This window comes from Mesoplodon mirus (assembly GCF_964341445.2).
Source record: "Mesoplodon mirus genome assembly, chromosome: 18".
Lineage (NCBI taxonomy): Eukaryota > Metazoa > Chordata > Mammalia > Artiodactyla > Ziphiidae > Mesoplodon > Mesoplodon mirus.
The window spans coordinates 11,432,390-11,454,703 of record NC_138994.1 but is presented as its reverse complement, the minus strand read 5'-3'; the positions used below and the strand labels follow the sequence as shown (position 1 = coordinate 11,454,703).

General features: G+C 37.9%; 1 protein-coding gene across 14 annotated transcripts in view; it reads left to right on the top strand.

Annotated features, from left to right (window-relative positions):
* BPTF (bromodomain PHD finger transcription factor) overlaps positions 1-22,314 on the top strand; it is a 144,269-nt gene that overhangs the window by 83,273 nt on the left and 38,682 nt on the right. For 7 of the 14 annotated variants that reach the window (XM_082602717.1, XM_082602727.1, XM_082602726.1 and 4 more), the window contains 12 exons: positions 370-499; positions 911-1,049; positions 3,208-3,387; positions 4,472-6,782; positions 11,001-11,125; positions 11,893-12,021; positions 14,035-14,185; positions 14,995-15,118; positions 19,576-19,822; positions 20,183-20,344; positions 20,565-20,716; positions 21,842-21,950. In XM_082602717.1, the coding sequence (XP_082458843.1) occupies positions 370-499; positions 911-1,049; positions 3,208-3,387; positions 4,472-6,782; positions 11,001-11,125; positions 11,893-12,021; positions 14,035-14,185; positions 14,995-15,118; positions 19,576-19,822; positions 20,183-20,344; positions 20,565-20,716; positions 21,842-21,950 (3,959 nt within the window). The remainder of the gene's footprint in view (positions 1-369; positions 500-910; positions 1,050-3,207; positions 3,388-4,471; positions 6,783-11,000; positions 11,126-11,892; positions 12,022-14,034; positions 14,186-14,994; positions 15,119-19,575; positions 19,823-20,182; positions 20,345-20,564; positions 20,717-21,841; positions 21,951-22,314) is intronic. The other 7 variants (XM_082602721.1, XM_082602719.1, XM_082602720.1 and 4 more) reach the window with 3 other exon arrangements.

Genomic DNA, 22,314 nt, shown 5'->3' with positions numbered 1-22,314 from the left:
ATGGAAAGATCTAGTGCAGTTTTTCATTGATTAAAGACTGTGTAATTGTATTTATAATTACACAAAAAGGATATTATATTACAATGTTGGTGTATGCATAAATAAGTCATAAGTGAGTATATTTCTTATGGAGAGGCATATGAGAAGGATAGCATGCTCTGTTTTTTTCCTTTTTGTACTATTTGATTTTTTTCCTATTAGAGAATTGTACGTCTACTTATTTTTATGAGTATGGGTTTTCTGGGCTGTGGGATTATAGCTAACCATTCTTTGTTTTTGTCTTCCTAATTTTCAGTACTATATTTTTATCTTTTTTGTTTATTTTTTATAGTTGAGTGTAATTCTGTCTTTCTATCCATATATTCTTAGGTTACATAGAATGACATCAATTGAAAGAGAAGAAAAGGAGAAAGTCAAAAAAAAAGAGAAAAAACAAGAAGAGGAAGAAACAATGCAACAAGCTACATGGGTAAAATATACGTTTCCAGTTAAACATCAGGTAATTTTGGTATGATCTTTTAAATTGTGTTAGCCATTTCTGAGACTTTGATTCTGCAGTTTTGAATACTTAGTAATTTTTTTTTTACTTTTGACACACTTTTAATTAACGTAGTTGGAATGAAGTAATTCTTTCTGGCAATTTTATAAGCATAGGTTTATGTTAGTAGAATATAGGTGAGTCATTAGACCAATTTGTAGAAATTGTTATAAATGTAAAATTGTTTTACATTTTTCATATTAGAAAGGAATATTAAGTTTCTTCATAAATCTTTGATTCTCGTGAATATAAAATGGACTGGTAGATTAATTTGCCTGCCATTGATTTTATTTAGTAAAAATGTGTAAAACCACACGTGCTTTATAAAACATTCTCATTCTTGTTTAATCAGCATGTTTTCACTTACACCAGGTTTGGAAACAAAAAGGAGAGGAATACAGAGTAACAGGATATGGTGGTTGGAGCTGGATTAGTAAAACTCATGTTTATAGGTTTGTTCCTAAATTGCCAGGCAATACTAATGTGAATTACAGAAAGTCATTAGAAGAAAGTAAGTAATTTAAGCTGTTTTTCCTGCATAATTGTTTCTGACTTGTATTCTTATAAATTTGTACTATATTGACTATATTTTGGATAAAAGTGTTTTTCTGCAATTCTTACTAGAATGTGCAAAATTACTAATGTAGTTTAATAATTATAAACTCTAAAATTTTTAAAATTACCTTTTTTCATGGGATTTTGATATCTAGGATTTTAACTTAAAAAGATGATAGAATAGAACTTGTTAAAAGAAAGAAGGCCTCAGCTACATAATTGTTTTTCTAAAATCTTAAATTCAGTACTGCCTGACTTCTTGAGGAAACACAGTCTGGTGACCTCAGCATTGTAACGTTTAACAAAACCAGAAAGAAAGCGATAGAGGCTTCCATAACACTATCACATAAAGGAGATAGTAATTCAGTTCATGCTACTGGCTAATGGCTTTATTTATTTATTTTTTTGGCTGCATTTGGTCTTCGTTGCTGTGCCTTAGCTTTCTCTAGTTGTGGCGAGTGGGGGCTACTCTTTGTTGCGGTGCGTGGGCTTCTCATTGTGGTGGCTTCTCTTGTTGCGGAGCACAGACTCTAGGCGCCCAGGCTTCAGTAGTTGCGGCTCGCAGGCTCAGTAGTTGTGGCTTGTGGGCTCTAGAACGCAAGCACAGTAGTTGTGGTGCATGGGCGTAGTTGCTCCGCAGCATGTGGGATCTTCCCGGACCAGGGCTCGAACCTGTGTCCCCTGCATTGGCAGGCGGATTCTTAACCACTGCGCCACCTGGGAAGTCCCAGCTTTAGTGTTTAGAATCACAAAACTCTAGAGGTGAACTGCCCTTTTAGGAGGTAAATATTTTGAAACTCATGTTACATAAACAAAGTATTTCATGAAGATGTTAAGTGCCATACTGAAGGTCACACAGATAGTGCTTCTGTTGCCCTTTTTGCACTCTACCATGTTGTCTCTCCTTTGTTGTCTAAGCAATTTTCAAAAGCAGTTCTGTTCACTCAGCAGCATATTTGCTAATTTATGGTGTGATATGGTCTTTCCTGTGAAGCCCATTCTGTAGTGCCAAAGAAGTGCTATGTACACACCTAGCTAACTGATTTGGCTTCCTTGTGAATGGTTCTCATGAAACCTGAACCAGTAGATTTTTGAAACTGTTAATGTGGGAAAGTTGTCATTGAATTACCTTTTAACAGAAAAAAACATGTATTTTATAGAGCTCACTGGAATTTATTTTTTATAGACTAGGAGTGTCTTGCATATAGCAGATGTTCAATAACTGTTTCTATTTGCTAAATAGAAATATTCAGTATTCATTTATATTATCTGATTATATTCAAGCTAAATGTCCATTATAATAAATTCTAAAAGATTGTTATAAGTTTTATTACTATTTCATTGTTCCAGTTACCTGTGTAGCACTTAGAAAGGAATTATAGAGAGCTTTTCTTTAATTGTGTTTGACCTATGTAATAAAATCCAGATTATCAATATGCAAAATATTTAGGCTTTTGCAAATTTATTTTGTATCCACTTTCCTTAGCATGGGGTTTTCTATTGTCCAAATGCTGGGCCTTTATCTAACAGGTACTACCAAGTTGGTCTTGGAGCATCTTTTGAGTCTTTTCCTCCCAGTTGGTAGCAGGGAAGAAACCAGTAGTAAATCAGGTCCAAACAAGGCTACACATTGTATTTGGTTATTTCTCTTTTCTGTGATACAGACTTAAGTATTCTTAACTTGGAATCTATAGATAAACTTCAACTGTATTCAAGAATCCATTGAAATTTATTACAAAAGTTTGTGTGTGTACTTTTTTTCTGGGTAGGGGATCATAGCATTTATCCAATTCTCATATGGTTCTGTAATACAAAGTATGTTAGAAACCACTGATGCAGACTTTCTGAAGTCAGTGAACAGGTTGAAATAGTCTCATATGTGAAGGCTTCTGAAGTACATCTAAACTGTAGTCATTACTTCTATGCTTTAGGTCAGCTGAGCATATAAGAAAGAATGTAATAGCTTCAACTTTTGTATTTTGGGTTTTTTGAATTAAAAAAAAGTATAAATTGCTGGAATATACTTGATAATTTCCACTAAACTAGGTGTATTAAAGTAAATTACTAATATTTGACATACTTGTAATTACTATATACTTGGGGGTTTTTTTTAGCTAAAAATAATATGGATGAAAATATGGATGAATCAGATAGAAGAAAAAGTCCACGAAGTCCAAAAAAAATAAAAACAGAGTCTGATTCTGAGAAAGGCGAGGTAAAAGATTCAGATGCTACAAAAGGAGCAGACCAAAGTGAAATGGACATTTCAAAGGTTACTGAGAAGAAGGACCAAGGTAAGGAGAGAAAAGTGTGGAGGGCAGCCTGGGGGTGATAAGAAAGCACTGGATCTAGTTTGCACAGCAGGAAAGGTACTGCAATGTCTCTTTTTGATAATAGCATTATTGAAACATGATTCGTATGCCATGTAACTCACCCATTTACAGTGTACAGTTCAGTGGTTTTTACTATATTCACAGAGTTGTTCATCTATCACCATACTCAATTTTAGAACATTTTCATTGCCCCAAAAAGAAACCTCATACCCACTAGCAGTCAGTCCTCCCTAAATCCCAATCTACTTTCTGTCTCTATGGATTTGCCTGTTTTGGACATTCCATATAAATGGAATCAGGTAGTATGTGGTCCTTTGTGTCTGGCTTCTTTCACTTAGCATGTTTTCAAAGTTCATCCATGTTGAAGCATGTATCAATACTTCATTCCTTTTTATTTAAAAATGATATTCTGTTGTGTGGATACGTCATGTTGTGTTTATCCATTCATGGTGGACATTTGGGTTGTTTCTTTTTGGCTATTAAGAATAATGGAAATATGAACATTCATGTACAAGTTTTTATGTGGACATATGTTTTCATTTCTCTTGGGTAAATACATAGGGGCGGAATTGCTGGATCAAGAGATAACTCTATGTTCAGCCTTTTGAGGAACTTACATTGACTTTTGTAAAAAGTTGTTTTATAAAAAACTAGATAAGTTAGATAATGCATGAGCCTTAATATGTTTTATAACCATAAAATAACCATAAAATACTCTGTACAAAATCTTATGTGAAGGTACTGGTATATGCAATAGCTATCACATACTAAGTTATTTTTCCTTGTGGCATTCCATCATTTTTAGATACTAGGAATCAGAATATTTAAATATTTGGAATGTATGTGTTTTTTAACCTTTTATAAAGTTTAGCCCCGTCCATTGACCTATTTTAATCATATCAGGAACTTTTAAATATATAGTTATTTATAGTTAAGGTTTTGAGTAAAAATCAGAAAAACTGGTATTTTTTAAAGTGAAAATATTATCATGAATTCCACATTTCAGACTAAAAATTACATTTATATAAATGTCTTTGTTTCACAGACGTAAAAGAAGTTTTAGACTCTGACAATGATAAATCCTTTAAGGAAGAACCGATGGAAATAGATGATGATGTGAAAACAGAGTCACATATAAATTGTCAGGAAAGTTCTCAAGTAGATGTGGTCAATGTCAGTGAGGGTTTTCATCTAAGGACTAGTTATAAAAAGAAAATCAAATCATCCAAACTAGATGGACTTCTTGAAAGGAGAATTAAACAGTTTACACTGGAAGAAAAACAACGCCACGAGAAAATGAAGTTGGAGGGTGGAATTAAGGGTATAGGAAAGACCTCCACAAGTTCTTCGAAAAGTCTGTCTGAATCACCAGTAATAACAAAAGTAAAAGAAGGGTGTCAAAGTGACTTGCTTACACAAGAACAGAGCTCTAATGCAAGTAACGACAAATCTGAAGACTTGATTCGGGGATGTTCACAAAATGATTCCTCAGTTCTTGGAATCAGTGATCCTGATCATACAACAAACAAACTTTATTCAAAAGATCAAATGCTAGATGATGCCTCCATTCAGAGCGCAGAGACAAACTGTCAGAAACAAAATTCTATTCGAAATGACGTAGATGAGAGTCTCTCTGACCCTGCCAGTAAAGGCCGGGAACCCAGTAAGATTAAAACAAAAGGAAGTGATTTTCTCATTGCTGACGTTAAACTAGCCAGTGCAGATGAAATTGGTACTTTGATCTATAAGAACAAAAAACCACTCATACAGGAAGATAATGACACCATTGTGTCTCCTTCCCAGAGCCCTTTACTTCCATCAGTACCTAAAAGTACTGATGATAGAGATATCCCATCTCTGTCAAAAGCAATAGACTTTGAAGGAAAATTGGGATGTGATTCTGAATATAATAGCACTTTGGAAAATAGTTCTGATACTATGTCTATTCAAGACAGCAGTGAAGAAGATATGATTGTTCAGAATAGCAATGAAAGTATTTCTGAGCAGTTAATAACTCAAGAACAAGGTAGTGAAGGCTTAGAACCATTGAAACATGAGTTTGTTTCAGATAAGACCACTGGAAACTGTGACGACAGGCTGCAGGCTAAGGTAAATGAAGCAAATGGTAAAAAAACAAGTCAAGATCAGAAATTAGAGGAGAGACCACTTAATAAACGTATCGATCAAATCAATCTGAAAAGTGTCACTGACAAAAAGAATAATGAAAACCGAGAGTCTGAAAAGAAAGGACAGAAAGCAAGTACCTTTCAAATAAATGGAAAAGATAATAAACCTAAAGTATATTTGAAAGGTGAATGCTTGAAAGACATTTCTGAGAGTAAAGTAGGAAGTTGTGACGTTGAACCAAAGGTTAATAATATAAATAAAATAATTCCTGAAAATGATATTAAGTCTTTGACTGTTAAAGAATCCGCTGTAAAGCCATTCATGAATGGTGATGTCATCATGGAAGATTTTAATGAAAAAAACAACTCGGAAACAAAGTCATGTTTACTGAGGTCTTCGGATACTGAAGGCGACTACCGAGATCGCCTAGTGACCCTGCCATCAACCAAAGAGTCTGAGGGTACCCAAGCCACCACGCCTCTGCCATCTTGTCCAGAAAGCAGTTCAGCCCATCAGGAAGAAGATATGGAAATTGAAACCTGCGAAGTTAAGAAAGTTACTTCGTCTCCTGTTACTTCTGGAGAAGACTCTAACTTCAGTAATGATTTTATTGATGAAAATGGCCCGCCCACCAACAAAGATGAAACTATCAATGGAGAATCTAAAAGAAAAACAGTCATCACAGAAGTCACCACCATGATGTCCACAGTAGCCACAGAGTCAAAAACCGTAATTAAGGTAGCAAAAGTTGATAAGCAGACTGTGGTCTCTTCCACAGAAAATTGTGCCAAGTCCACTGTCACGACCACCACTACAACGGTAACAAAGCTTTCCACGCCCTCCACAGGCAGCAGTGTGGACATAATCTCTGTGAAGGAGCAGAGTAAGACCGTGGTCACCACGACAGTGACGGACTCCCTGACCACCGCCGGAGGCACTCTGGTGACAGCTATGACCGTGAGCAAAGAATACTCCACAAGAGACAAAGTGAAACTCATGAAGTTTTCAAGACCCAAGAAGACTCGCTCAGGTACCGCTCTGCCATCGTACAGAAAGTTTGTCACCAAGAGCAGCAAGAAGAGCATATTTGTTTTGCCCAATGATGACCTAAAAAAATTGGCCAGAAAAGGAGGAATCCGAGAAGTCCCTTATTTTAATTACAATGCAAAACCTGCCTTGGATATATGGCCATATCCTTCTCCTAGACCAACCTTTGGTATCACTTGGAGGTATGTACTTTAAAATGCATTTGGGGGAGGGAGAAAGTTTTTAAAGAATTATCTGTTAAAAATATCTCATTTATGAGATAACAGAAATAAGACAGGGAAATATATATTTAATGGGCAAAGTTAGTAACGGAAATAAGATACAGAGAGTTTTTAACTCGGCCAGCTGGTAGGTACTAAAGTTTACTTAGGGAAAAATGTTTCAAGACTGAAAATGTAAGGGAATCCTTTAAAATGAAATTCAGCTTCACTTTTCACAAGACAAAAGAAATGTGTCAGACGTAGTTTTCGTGGTCTAACCTCCAAGTTGTTGCCATGTGTTTGCTTTGGGAGTGAGATAATCACAGAATTGGATAATCACCAACTTTCTGGAATGTTTGTATTTTATTTCTATTAGGTAATTCATAAAAACATAAGACATAGGAAACATGCCTGTAAATCACACAAGGTTCATCATAATGTAGAAATCTTCTTAATGTAATTTGTTTGCATGATAGGCATTTGTTTTGGAGTTCTCTGTTATTTATGTGAGAAAAGGTAGTCTGAGATTCCTTAGAGAGTTTCTTTAAACCCAGAAATAGTCTTAATTTAAAATTTTCTGGGCATTAAGCTTTGGGGATAAATTATAAGTACGTAGAGTTGGCAGTTGTAAGATCATATAGTTTTAAATTGGGAAAAGATCTTAGAAATTCGTATCTTTTTTAGATGCATAATAATTTGCCTCTGGTCCCAGAGGGACTGAGTTAGGAATAGTGCCTGCTTTTCCTAAATCCCAGTCCAGTACTTTATCTTCTATATCACATTTCACGTATTTGTCCTTGCTTTGTGCTTTTCCATGTCCTTGTCTTTTTATCTTTTCACCCTTAAAATTGAAAAGGATGGAACATGAACATTGAAAACATAAGAGTTCAGTGGGACACTCTCAGAAACTAGGAACGGTCTTGTTTGCAGTGAGATTTCGCTAGGATCCTGAAGTTCATGATGTCAGCAAGTTCCTGAGCAGACTCCATTTCACTTTAGGCTTCATTTCTGTGTGTCTTTAGTATGGTTCCTTTAAGTTGAAATCATACTTTTCTTGTTTTCTTTATATTACAATTAGCTAGTATTAAAAAAAAAAAGACTGTAAATGAGTACTCTCTTAAAGGAATTAATTAATATGACCAGTCATAGTTGGTTTGACCAAGTTTTTAATAACTCATCTTTTGATTTGAATTAAAATATCATCACTCCATTACACATTCAATAGAGACAGCTGAAAAGTACAATTTCTCTGCAGGGCCTGCAATGAAGGATTTGCAGAATCCTGCAGGGAATCAAGGAACTCTTCATTACAGTTCATGGATTTGTAGGATTACTCTGCACTTTTCTGCTTTCTTCATTGAGAGCGGTCCCAAAATGTATCCTTGACTGTCCTGCAGGTAACTTCTTTCCCACTGGAAAAGTTACTATGTACAAATACTTTAATTAAAGTGACCTGGCAGTTGTGGAGGCCGACCTTTCTGCTCTTTTCTATTCTGTAAATGGAAGGTAGGCTTGACTGCGAAGCACTTTTCTCTGAACCAATTCTGTTCACGTGTTGCCCAGGGCCCTTTTCTGCACGGCTGGGTTTCAGAAACCTTGTATTGTTATGTTTTAATATGCACTGGGGGCACAGTTTTTATCTGTTTAGTTAATTTTTCATTTTTTAATGGAAGGAAGTACCTTCCTGTATGTTTTAAACAGATACTGCCTTCAGATACATGCTAACGTCTTAATTTGCTGAGGTTGAGAGAAACATAATCCCTTCTACCTAACGGAGGCATGGGTAAAAATGTAAATTATTCTTGACTTTAGAATGCATTTTTTTTAAATGTATCACTATAAAAACCATGCATGTGAAATGCATTTTTCTACTCACACTTGAATAAAATATGTCTGATGCTTAGAGTAGGTGCTAAGAATGCCAAAGGCGCATGTTTGGTCTTTATTAAATTTAACATTAAGGCTGAGCAGTATTGAAAAAGTGAAACTTGTCTCATTGACTCATTAGGGCCTCTTTTTCCCTCCACACTGTCCATTCCCTTACTCCCTTTTCCCCAGGCCCTGATTCTGTGTTTCATGATCACTTTGAACCAGTAGTTTTCTCCATGGTGCTGTCAGAAGGATCCTCCTAAAATGCAGATCTATCCTGTGAATGTTCTGACTGAGCTGAGCAGGCATTTAAAGAGGACGTGTTAACCACCACAGGACTGGGAAGGGGAAAGCGTTTGTCACCTGTCCACCACGTCTGTGAGAAGTGCTCCCCTTTATAACCCATGCACAACTGGGTACATTTCAGAGATCTCCTTATAGATGGCTGCTGATGCTCCTTAATCCTTCCATTTGGTGCAGCACATTCTGGCTTCTGCCTTCTTCTCTCGAGCCAGCTTCATCTCTCGCTGCACCTTCACACCCCTTCCCTCCAGCCAAAGTACACCGGATGCGGTTTTCAGGAAGAAGTGTGTGCTTTTGTACACCTTCCTCCTCAGCACATGTGTGCCCCCTTGCCTTTGGTCAGCTGCCCCCTCGCCCTTGTCTTCTGAGACTCCAGCAAAGCCCTCATCCCCATCCCTGGGCCCAGTCAGGTACCACTCCCTTGTGCTTTCCTCTGTTACAGCTCCTGAGGATGCAGGAAGACATTATCATTCATTTCTGTGTCCCCAGCTCCTTTCACTTAGTTTAACACATAGAAGACGCTCAAGTGTTTTTTGAATGAATAAATGAATGAACACGCTCTAATGCATGAGATGTGTTCCCCACCTGGTGGTGTTTCCATTGTAAAATAGAGATACTTTCAAGTTGTTTGTTGAGAGTGATTGGAGGAAGAAGAGAGAGAATGAGAAACAACTCTCTTTCCAAATAAATATTCATTTGTTTTCTCCCATGAGTCCAAAGTTCCCTAGGCATTTCTTTAGGGTGTGTGGTTTGAAAGTGACAGACACTTTCCCCCTCTCAGGACATCCTTGCACTGATTAATATTTGCCCTCTAATTTAAGAACCGTCTGTCCAGGTCAGAGGATTCACAGGGTGATAGCACAACAAAGAAAATAATGGTGTCACAGCTGGAGAGGGGAAGTTAAGAAGTTGCAGCAACTTTTTGGCTAGAGCTTTCTCCTTCTCACATTGTTTGCTTTTCTAACTTAACGTTAAGAATAGAAAGCATTGCTTTTCAAATATAAATTGTCTAAGACTTACCTTGTATACCTCTATTAGAGGAGGAAATTATTTCGTTTCATAGGCTTTCCCTACAGTACAATCAATCAGTATATTCATTTAAGTATGTGGAAACGTCAATAAAATATTTAATTATACAAAACCACTAATAGAGAATTGACAGCCTAGGGCTGCTTTAAAATGTTCTATGGTTAACTCCATTTTAAGGTATGATATTCATTGCAGTTGTAAATTCATTCTGAAATGTGTTTTTAATATTATTTTTAAAAGAATATCTAAAATATTCAATACCTTTGTATACAGTGTTTAGAAAAAACCTGAACACAGAGATTCCTTTGTCTCCTGACTAGTAACTAACATAGTAATGTCCTTTTTTATTATTCATTGTATCATAGGATTCTAAAACTACACTAATGTTGTTAAAGTAACGTTACTATTAGCAGCATTCATCATCCAGTACCTTGTGTTTTGCAGAACCACCATTTCAGTACAAAATTTTTGTCCATCTGGAAAGGTCTTATTGGATTTGTGAGGTCTTTTTGTTTTGCTTTTTGAGAAAATTGAAACATTTTCAGTTTGTATCAGCAAAAATCAGTTAAGATTTTTTTCTTCTTCAGATCACTTATCACATTGTCACACAATTATTTATTTCTCCATATATGCTCTCATTCATAATTTTTCTAACACATGTTTTAGAATTAGGCTAAATTTATAAAATCTTTGTAAATTGTTGCCATATCAGTCTTACAATGAAACGTGCTTTGTTTTACATATTTATATGGCATTTGAGGTGACTACAGCCCCTTTGTGAATTGTTAGATGCATGTTATGCCTGGGAACAAAAAAGTTCTTTTATTAAGGGACATATAATAACCAAAGTGCTTATAAAGCCATATGATAAATATTGAAGTCACAATGAGGACAAAAAATCCCTCAGTTTAGTAGAGTGTGTGTGTGTGTGTGTGTGTGTGTGTGTGTGTGTGTGTGTGTGTGTATACATACATCGTTTTTCTTGGGTTTTTCTTTCAGGTATAGACTTCAGACTGTGAAGTCCTTAGCTGGAGTGAGTCTTATGTTGCGGTTACTGTGGGCAAGTCTGAGATGGGATGACATGGCAGCCAAGGCTCCTCCAGGAGGAGGGACTACACGGACAGGTAGCGGTTTTTTATTTTCTAATTTAAGTTTAAAAGAGAAAAATCTCTTGCAGTTCACTTCATTTTAAGCATATCTGTTATTTATTAAAATATAGTGCTAGTATTTTAAAAACAAGGCTTTGGTCAAGTTTAGCAGCACATGCTATAAAATCCTGGGGGCCGGGCAGGGGGGTTTCACATTATAAGGGGAGTCACTAATGTGTGAACCAGTGTGAATTTTTAAAAGATATTTCTTACCGCACAGTATAAATCATTTAAATTGGGACATCTGGACCCCTGTGCTTGCTGCTGCTCTCCTAGGGTTTTTATTATTTTGACCGAATTTTGCCACCAGGAACTAAGCTATGCCCAAACAGCATTTTGCTCAGTTTAGAAATTTTCAGTGACGAAGAAACTCAGTATTGTTGCAGTCTAGTGATGGTCTTGCAGCTGTTCATTAAGCAAATGTTTCCAAAGGTTTAGTCTCTTTTTTTTTTTTTTTTTGTGGTACGCGGGCCTCTCACTGTTGTGGCCTTTCCCGTTGCGGAGCACAGGCTCCAGACGCGCAGGCTCAGCGGCTATGGCTCACGGGCCCAGCCGCTCTGCGGTATGTGGGATCCTCCTGGACCGGGCACAAACCCGTGTCCCCTGCATCGGCAGGCGGACTCTCAACCACTGCGCCATGAGAGAAGTCCCTAGTCTCTTTTTTAAAGTACCAGATGTTGTACCTTTTTATTCTCTGGATATTTTAGGTGGTTATTAATACTATGTGAATTAAATCACCATAGAAACATCTGAAACTGAAATCACAACAACAGAAATAATTAAGAGGCGAGATGTTGGTCCTTATGGCATTCGATCTGAATATTGTATCAGGAAAATCATCTGCCCCATTGGAGTTCCAGAAGCACCAAAAGGTAAGGAGTAGAAAGAATTCTTTTCTTTCGTTATTTACCTGTTAGCCATATCTTTTATGAATTGAAGTTTGATTATAATTGTTTCTTTAACTCTTTATTCAACTTTTGAAAAAAATACTTTTTCATCACAAACTATTCTGTTTTTAAAATGATATTTAATCAGTAAACATAGGGAAATTCCACTAGACACACAGTGATGCCTACAGTCATGGTACCAGGCAGAGGAAGGGTACAAATGCCTCTTTTATCAGTAATTAAAGATATGGAGCAGTGGTTGACACCAGACCGTCAGCTCCAAGACTCAAGCCTTTGAGTCTGTCTGGTTGTAGTCCTGGAACCTGCTGCAGAATCTGACACACAAGTGGTCAGTGAAGATTTGTTGACTCAAGGGTTCAAGCTATTGTGTAATACTTCAGTGGTCAGGGTAGAAGTAACCTAAGAGGCATAAAGAGTTGCTCAGGAAACATTTATAGACACCTACATGATAGGCCCTAGGTGGCAAATACGTAGAAGAATGGGATCCAGCCCCTATTGTAAAGGAAGCAAAGAAAAGGTATAATAACTCTATACTTGAGAATCAAAACTATTAACACTAAAAAGAGTCCAGTAAGGTGTCCAGATTCAAGATATAAAATTAGACAAAAATAAATAATTTTATTTTACATGTGTAGTAAAAATACTTAGGGGAACAACTATGAAGAAACGTGTAAAAAGAAAATGCTGTCTATAAGTAGAAGCTTACTATTTTATAGAAGTTAATTGTCCCCAAATGGATAAATTTAATTTTTTGAATCTTGATTGAATCAACTCAGAAGCTCATCTTGGAAAATAAATGAGAATGGCTTTTTTTTTTTTTTTTTTTTTTCTTTTTGCGGTATGCGGGCCTCTCACTGTTGTGGCCTCTCCCGTTGCGGAGCACAGGCTCTGGATGCGCAGGCCCAGCAGCCATGGCTCACGGGCCCAGCCGCTCCGCGGCATATGGGATCCTCCCAGACCGGGGCACGAACCCGTATCCCCTGCATCGGCAGGCGGACTCTCAACCACTGCGCCACCAGGGAGGCCCGAGAATGGCTTTTTTGAAAAGAGTACCAATAAGGGGGTAGCTGTCCTAACAGATGATGAAATATTAGTATAATTAAAACAATGTTGTCCTGGAACGGGAATAGACAGCTCAGCTGATAGGCAAAGACACACAGATGGAAGGAGGCGTTCCTGACCAGTCGTCAGTCTTGACTCCACAGCTGTTGATGCAAACCACTGCTGTCTCCTTGAATCACTTTTCTTTTCTTATATCACTTCATACAATCCAGGTCCTGCTGCTGTTTCAGTTTCCTTCTGTTGCTTGCCTGTGATTCTACTGCTTCCCTCTTTCCTGAACATATGGGAAGGTTCAATGCTTGTCTGTCCCTCCTTTTTATTTTTAGAATCTTATCACTGGAGATTATATCTATTCTTAATAGTTTCCGATCCCTCCTTTACATTAGTAACTCTCCAGTCCCTCTTCTCGGTGCCCTGATAGGGAAGTACAGATCTCCAGAGTTGTGCATTTCAAGGACACCCAGCCCAGCTGGGAGGAACAAGCTACGCTTCTTGAGGAAGGTTGTATCCATGTTGAGGTCTGAAGGATGAATTAGGCACCAGTCAGATGAGGGAGAAGGAGGCTAGGAGTAGTGTTCTAGGCAGAGGGAACAGGCTGTGTAAAGGCTAATAGGGCTTTTATATCAGGGGCCAGCAAGCCATGAGCTTTGACCCACCATCTGCTTTTGTTAATAAAGTTTGATTGGAACACAGCCGCACTTTCTCACTTATGTATTGTCTTTGGCTCCTTTTATGATACAGAGTTGAGGAGTTGTAGCAGAGACCATCTGGCCTGCATAGTCTAAAAGTATTTACCATCTGGCCCTTTAAGAAAATGTTTGCCAATCCCTGCTTTTCACGATATAAGAGAAGATGCCAGAAGTACTATAATTTAGAAGCTATATTGCTTAAAATACTCCGATTTCTTTTCCAAAGAAACACCTACGCCTCAGAGGAAAGGCCTTCGATCGAGTGCATTGCGGCCAAAGAGACCAGAAACGCCCAAGCAAACTGGCCCTGTTATTATTGAAACGTGGGTAGCAGAGGAAGAGTTGGAATTATGGGAGATCAGGGCGTTTGCTGAGAGGTAAGGAAATGGTTTATATGTGATCAGATGCTGAAGATTTTTATCACTTCGGAATTAAAGAATTACCCCTTTAATAGTTTATTTGGTATGTCCTAATTTTGCTCCACCTTTTGATTCTCTAGCTGTGTATCATTTATTAATGTCCTCTTTCTAATTTTTATGAGTTATTATCTACTTGTCAATTTTGAATTACCTTAATTTAAATGTTTTATTTTTAAATTGAAATAATTTTATACTTTTTGTATGATGTGGAACTTAACCAGATTTCACTTAATATTAGATACCAGATGCCTAGTGAGATACAGGCATACTCATTTTATCGCGCTTTGCAAATACTGCGTTTTTTACAAGCTGAAGACTTGTGGCAACCCTGCATTGAGAAAGTCTATAGGCACCATTTCCCCAACAGCATTTGCTTACTTTGTGTCTCTGTGTCACATTTTGGTAATTCTCACAGTATTTCAAAATTTTTCATTATTATTATATTTGTTATGATGATCTGTGATCAGTGATCTTTGATGTTACTACTACGACTCACTGAAAGCTCAGATGATTATTAGCATTTTTTAGCAATAAAGTATTTTTTAAATTAAGGTATGTACTTTTTTTTTTAGACATAATGTTATTGCACACTTAGTAGACTACAGTGTAGTTTAAACATCACTTTTATATGCACTGGGAAACCAGAAAAATCATGTGACTCGCTTTATTGCGACATTTGCTTTATTGCAGTGATCTGGAACCAAACCCACAATATCTATGAGGCATGCCTGTAGTTTCTGATAAATTCCTCCTTTCTTCCCCTGCAGAGTGGAGAAAGAAAAGGCACAAGCAGTTGAGCAACAGGCTAAGGTTAGTGAACAGAAGAAGGCAGAGGACTTCAAGGCCCAAATGGAGGCTCACCTCAGACAGCAGCGATTGGCTGCCCAGCAGGTGGGGGAGTTGGTACCAGTCCCACCTGGCAGCGAATTGACATTTTTAGCCAAATGCGTGCACACTAAAAGCACAGTAATTATATATTCATGTGGTTTTATTTTTACGTGTATCTTATATATATCTTAATTTCAGTACTTGAAAATAGCTCTGTGGATATACCAAGCTTTGGTTTTGCAAAAAATGTACACATTTGAAGAACAATGTTTGAAGTATAATTTCTCTTATTTATTATATTTATAATTCAAAGGGTAGTTTCTAAAGATAATTTTTTCCTGTAAAATTCCAATCCGTAAAATCTCTGTAGTCTACGAAAAAGTGAGTTGTACTAAAAGTATAAGAGTTTGTTGTAATTGGTGGTCACCAAGCTACTATGGTGTCTTAGTATTTCCATACTGTGATGTATCATATGTGCCTGACTCTTTACGGACCCAAATAAAAGATAATTACCCCTTCATTCTAATAAGAAGATACTATGAAAGTTTTTAGCCAAACTTGAATATATAAACTCTCAGGATATCGATAAAATAGAAATAGATAAAATAGGTATCATTACCTTAGTTACACATAACTTACTTAAAACTTACATATTACATAAATACATCAGACTCCTTTCCTCATGCTTTACCTTTTTCCTCATGTTTTATACACTCTTTTTTCAAGTTCTTGTATCTTCTACAGTGGTTTACTGTCGGTCATCTTCCCTTAGATCACAGTCTGAGGTAACAGTACTTCTGGATTGTGTCATGTCTGTCTCTCCAGGCCTAGAAAGACTGGCTAGTTGGTTTGTGTTTCATTTTATGGATGTGTTTTGTCATCTCTACAGTGTAACCCAAGGTATTACTTTTTGGGGGGGCAGGGGGTCAATTTCTTTAATTTGATAATGCACTTTTCTCTGGCCGTTGAAAATCAGAACCTGAACTTGGTGATGTATTACTTCTCTAAGTCCCCCAAGAACATTGTATTCTTTGCTTTTCCTATGTGTGTCAGTTCTGAGGTGATGGACATCCACCTGTATATAGCTTAATTGAACAGAGCAGTATATACTTAATCTATATATTTCTTCAAAAGTTTTATTTAGGGGCTTCTCTGGTGGCGCAGTGGTTGAGAGTCCGCCTGCCAATGCAGGGGACACGGGTTCGTGCCCCGGTCCGGGAAGATCCCACATGCCGCAGAGTGGCTGGGCCCGTGAGCCATGGCCGCTGAGCCTGTGCTCCGCAATGTGAGAGGCCACAACAGTGAGTGGCCCGTGTACTGCAAAAAAAAAAAATTTATTTAAAATATCTTTCTTGAAACAAGTCAATGTTCATTTTAATATATTTTCCAAATTTAGCAATGAAGATGATCGAAACTTTTTTTCCATGCAAAAATTGAGAAATAATGACAGCTAGAGTTTAATGACAAACTTGCCTTTTTGAACATGTGTACAAACCCAGCAGATTTTGTGGACATGTCAAACCTGTGATTTTTTTCCCCCTGTAATTTAAAAAAAATTTTTATACAATTTTTAAAGGTTATACTCCATTTACAGTTACTACAAAATATTGGCTATATTTCCCATAGTCAACATTTCCAATTTTTGAAGGCATAGCCCCAGAAAATAACTATGTGTTTAGTTGTTTTGTTTTTCTTGCCTCCTTTTTTTTTTTTTTTTTTTTTTTTTTTTTTTGCGGTATGCGGGCCTCTCACTGTTGTGGCCTCTCCCGTTGCGGAGCACAGGCTCCGGATGCGCAGGCCCAGCGGCCATGGCTCACGGGCCCAGCCGCTCCGCGGCATATGGGATCCTCCCAGACCGGGGCACGAACCCGTATCCCCTGCATCGGCAGGCGGACTCTCAACCACTGCGCCACCAGGGAGGCCCGCCTCCTTTTTTTTTTAACTGATCCAATTGGATGACATTTCCAAGAATCCAAAGCTAAGCTCCTTTTCTTCTTTTTTTTAAAAATATAAATTTGTTTATTTATTTATTTTTGGCTGCCTTGGGTCTTTGTTGCTGCGTGCAGGTTTTCTCTAGTTGCAGCTGGTGGGGGCTACTCTTCGTTGCGGTGCACGGGCTTCTCATTGTGGTGGCTTCTATTGTTGCGGAGCACGGGCTCTAGGTGCATGGGCTTCAGTAGTTGTGGCACGTGGGCTCAGTAGTTGTGGCTCGACGGCTCTAGAACACAGGCTCAGTAGTTGTGGCGCACGGGTTTAGTTGCTCCTCAGCATGTGGGATCTTCCCAGACCATGGCTCAAACCCATGTCCCCTGCATTGACAGCCAGATTCTCAACCACTGTGCCACCAGGGGAGCCCTCCTTTTCTTCTGAGGAATGAGAAATTATGTAAAATACCTCACATTATTTTAAGGCATAGAGGACATATACAAAAGTAACAGTAAAAAGACTAGGTGTGCTGTCTTTGGTGAGCAGTGTTTGATGGCAAGAAATAGTTGGAATTTGATCTTCGTACACAACTCAGCTCCAGCATTTACTACCTCTGTGACCTTGGGCTAGTTTTACAACCTCTCTAAGTCTCAGTTTCCTCATCTTTAAATCACAGTACCAGCAACTTTATTGGGTTGGTCCAAGCATTAAATAAGATAATGAAGGGTAGAGGGTTTGCCACCAGGTTTGTAGTCAATGCCAGCTGTAGTTTTTTTGTTTGTTTGTTTGTTTGTTTGTTTTAACATCTTTATTGGAGTATAATTGCTTTACAATGGTGTGTTAGTTTCTGCTTTATAACAAAATGAACCAGCTATACATATACATGTATCCTATATCTCCTCCCTCTTGCGTCTCCCTCCCACCCTCCCTATCCCACCCCTCTAGGTGGTCACAAAGCACTGAGGTGATCTCCCTGTGCTATGTGGCTGCTTCCCACTAGCTGTCTATTTTACATCTGGTAGTATATATATATGTGCGTGCCACGCTCTCACTTCGTCCCAGCTTACCCTTCCCCCTTCCCGTGTCCTCAAGTCCATTCTCTACGTCTGCATCTTTATTTCTGTCCTGCCCCTAGGTTCTTCAGACTGGGAAAACTGGACAGCTACATGTAAAAGAATGAAATTAGAACACTCCATAACACCACACACAAAAATAAACTCAAAATGGATTAAAGACCTAAATGTAAAGCCAAACACTATAGAACTCTTAGAGGAGAACATAGGCAGAACACCTTGTGACATAAATCACAGCAAGATCCTTTTTGACCCACCTCCTAGAGAAATGGAAATAAAAGCAAAAATAAATAAATGGGACCTAATGAAACTTAAAAGCTTTTGCACAGCAAAGGAAACCATAAACAAGACGAAAAGACAACCCTCAGAATGGGAGAAAATAGTTGCAAACGAAGCAACTGACAAAGGATTAATCTCCAAAATTTACAAGCAGCTCATGCAGCTCAATATTAAAAAAATAAACAACCCAATCCAAAAATGGGCAGAAGACTTAAATAGACATTTTTCCAAAGAAGATATACAGATTGCCAACAAACACATGAAAGGATGCTCAACATCACTAATCATTAGAGAAATGCAAATCAAAACTACCATGAGGTATCACCTCACACCAGTCACAATGGCCATCATCAAAAAATCTACAAACAATAAATGCTGCAGAGGGTGTGGAGAAAAACCCTGTTGCACTGTTGGTGGGAATGTAAATTGATGCAGCCACTATGGAGAACAGTATGGAGGTTCCTTAAAAAACTAAAAATAGAACTACCATACGACCCAGCAATCCCACTACTGGGCATACACCCTGAGGAAACCATAATTCAAAAAGATCAAGTTGTAGTTTTTACATGTGTAAACTTAAACTGTCATATCGATAAGCTGTCAGGAAAAGGCAACAATCTCTGGGAAAAGAAATGCAAATCGTCTTTAATAACACTATAGTCTGAAAGATCCGATTATACCATTCGGTATAAAATAGTCTAAAGGATTTTTCTGTAAAAATCCTTGAACTGAAAAATATAAGTCTAGAAAAATTGTTTATTATTTTCAGCTTGTTTGATTGCAGGTTTGCCAACTTGAATAGTGATACTTAAATATTGACATGTTCTTTATGATTGGGTAAATTAACATGACAGGTCCCATCATTTGCTGTCTGTCTGTTCTAAACCCCACCACTGAATCGCAAGGTATCCCTGTCTCCAGTAAGATCACCCAGGTCTCTTGCACTTTCAGTCTGAAAGCTTGGACCTTTGCACAGACGGGAAAAACTTGATCATTTCAAATTTCTGTCACCAAAACCTTATTGCTTTTAATAAAGTATATGTGATTTAGAGTCATAAAAAGTGTTGCCTCCCTCAAGAAATTAAATTCAAGTGTAAATTTGGGCATATTTTCAGAAGTTAAATATTTTAGAAATTTGGTGCACTTTTTTAGATTGAGAGGAACTGTGGCTGGACTTCATGCAGAATGGTGTTTTTATTTGGGACGATTTTGGTTCATGATTTCTCTCCCTGACTTTTCTAGAAACGATTGGAACAGCAGAAGCCTACAGTAATTGCAGCTTCCACTCCTTCCCCAACAAACAGTACAAGTAGTACCATCTCTCCAGCACAGAAAGTTATGGTGGCCCCCATAAGTGGCTCAGTTACAACGGGCACTAAAATGGTACTAACTACGAAAGTTGGATCTCCAGCTACAGTAACATTCCAGCAGAACAAGAACTTTCATCAGACCTTTGCTACCTGGGTTAAGCAAGGCCAGTCAAATTCAGGTACACAACTGTGATTAAATAAAAGATGGCTTGCATTCAAGAAAAAGAAATTTCAGTCCTTTACCTACTGAAATGAAATGTTTCTTTAGAAAATTATTTTTCTTCTGCAGCTGATTGAGCAAACAAACTGTAACAGTAGGTTTGTTACAGATAATATTCATAATATTACATTAGCGAAACTCCTCTCTTACATTATTTCACTTTCAGCATTTACATGGTTCACTTACTTTGAGTGGAGAGGAATGTTTTTCTTAAAAATACAAAATGAGCCACATTTCATGCATTGGTGCCTTCCTAGAAGTCACTACGTTGCTGGTTATTTTAAATCTGAAGCTTATTAAATGTCTTATACCCCATTAGCCACCAGCACAGCTGCCACATCTGCTACAACCATTGCCAGCACAGGTCAGACGTTCCAAATTACAGGCAATCCAGTCACTATGGCAGGAAAAGTAATTACCAAACTGCCACTTCCTGCAAACAGCAAGATTGTCGCTGTAAATGTGCCAGCAACGCAAGGAGGTAAGGGAAATGTGAAGAGTTTTAATTCACATTTGCCAGATCATACTGTTGCCATTATTTTTCATTTCCTTTTCACTGATTTCAGTCTTCGGATCTCACATTTTATGTAGCCCACTATAAACCCTCGCCACACCTGGTTTCTCCTCAGGAACCAAGCAATCAATACCTGATGTTTAATGAAAGGGGCAGTTATCAATTACTTCTTCATCTTTTTTTCAAGGCGTTGTTCAAGTACAGCAGAAAGTCCTGGGTATCATTCCATCCAGTACAGGCACAAGTCAGCAAACCTTTACTTCATTCCAGCCCAGGACAGCAACAGTCACGATTAGGCCCAATACCTCAAGTTCTGGAGGAACTACGAGCACTTCCCAAGTAAGAGTTCTTTACAGGTTTATCTGGTGGTAACCACATTGGTTGAAGTGTTTAGAATGGCCTCTTCCAGGATTAATCCAACTTCTAATGTTTCTTTACTTTTTACTTAATCTGTGACAAAGTACTGATTTTTTTTTTTTTTTTTTTTTTTTTTTTTGCTGTACGCGGGCCTCTCACTGCTGTGGCCTCTCCCGTTGCGGAGCACAGGCTCCGGACGCACAGGCTCAGCGGCCATGGCTCACGGGCCCAGCCGCTCCGCGGCATATGGGATCCTCCCAGACCGGGGCACGAACCCGTATCCCCTGCATCGGCAGGCAGACTCTCAACCACTGCGCCACCAGGGAGGCCCCAAAGTACTGATTTTTAAAAACATCTGTTACTTACATTTCAAGTGAACCGTTAATTTTTTAACATTTAGTTAATAGCACATTAGTATAGTTTATGAATCATAAGAATTGCTTTCCAGGATTTTACAAAGAAAATGTCTTTATTGAAAACAATGGGCAACACTGGATCACCCAGGAAAACGACGTGCCATGCAGCCAAGGAGTAGAGTGAAAACATAATCCACAGCATTAACTAGTCTATCAGCTGATATGCACACATATTAGATACATCATTTCCTTGGCACTAGTATTATGGAAAATGTTTAATGTTAGGCAGACTTGAGAATGTTCTAAACCTAACAGTGAAAATAACATGCTGTGTAGTCTCCTTTAAATTATGAAAGAACTTCTGGTCTCTGATCTTGCACCTGTGTTCTCTGGGTTACAGATAAGGATTGGAGCTCAGGGAAAATAGGACTTATCATTTTCCTGTGAGCACCTGTGGTGGTTATAGAGCAGAGCTTTCTTGGGTCTTGTATCCTTGCCTTTAGTCTGTAGGCTATTCTTGGTATCAGTGACAAGGAATTTCATGCGATCTCACTTAAATTACGTTTTCTCCCCTCAAAGTTCTATCTTTATTCTGATGCTTAATATAATTTAATATGTACTGTCCAAGAGCTTCTGTAATTTCTGTAGACATGTTTATCAATATGGAATGTTTAAAGATCTCTGTTCTAAGTCCATCATGCTTTAGTCTTTTAAAAACATTTTAATTCATTGTCCTTTGTGTTATTTGTAGGTAATCACAGGGCCTCAGATCCGCCCTGGTATGACGGTGATTAGAACACCACTCCAACAGTCAACACTAGGAAAGGCAATTATTCGAACACCTGTGATGGTACAGCCAGGTATTCATCCATCCAGTATTATCATTTTACATCTAAAGAGTCAGTCTAGGAAATCTATAATATTCTGTATTTGGCACTCTACATACTGGAAAATACCAATATGAATTAAGATTTCGAAGCATGCTAAATTTCTGATTCATCATGGGACACAGCCATAAGATTTTATTTCATTTCTGGGATTGTCAATAAGAGAAAAGCAGGTCCAAGTATGCTTGTTAAAAATGTTCTTAAAACCTCTAGTAAATGGGATATATACATTCAGATCATTGGAGTAAAGAGAATAAGCAAAGAAAACAGTCTGTGTGGCAAAAGATAAAATCAAGGAAATGGCTAAGAAGCATTTAAATGGAAAGCATAAAACAAG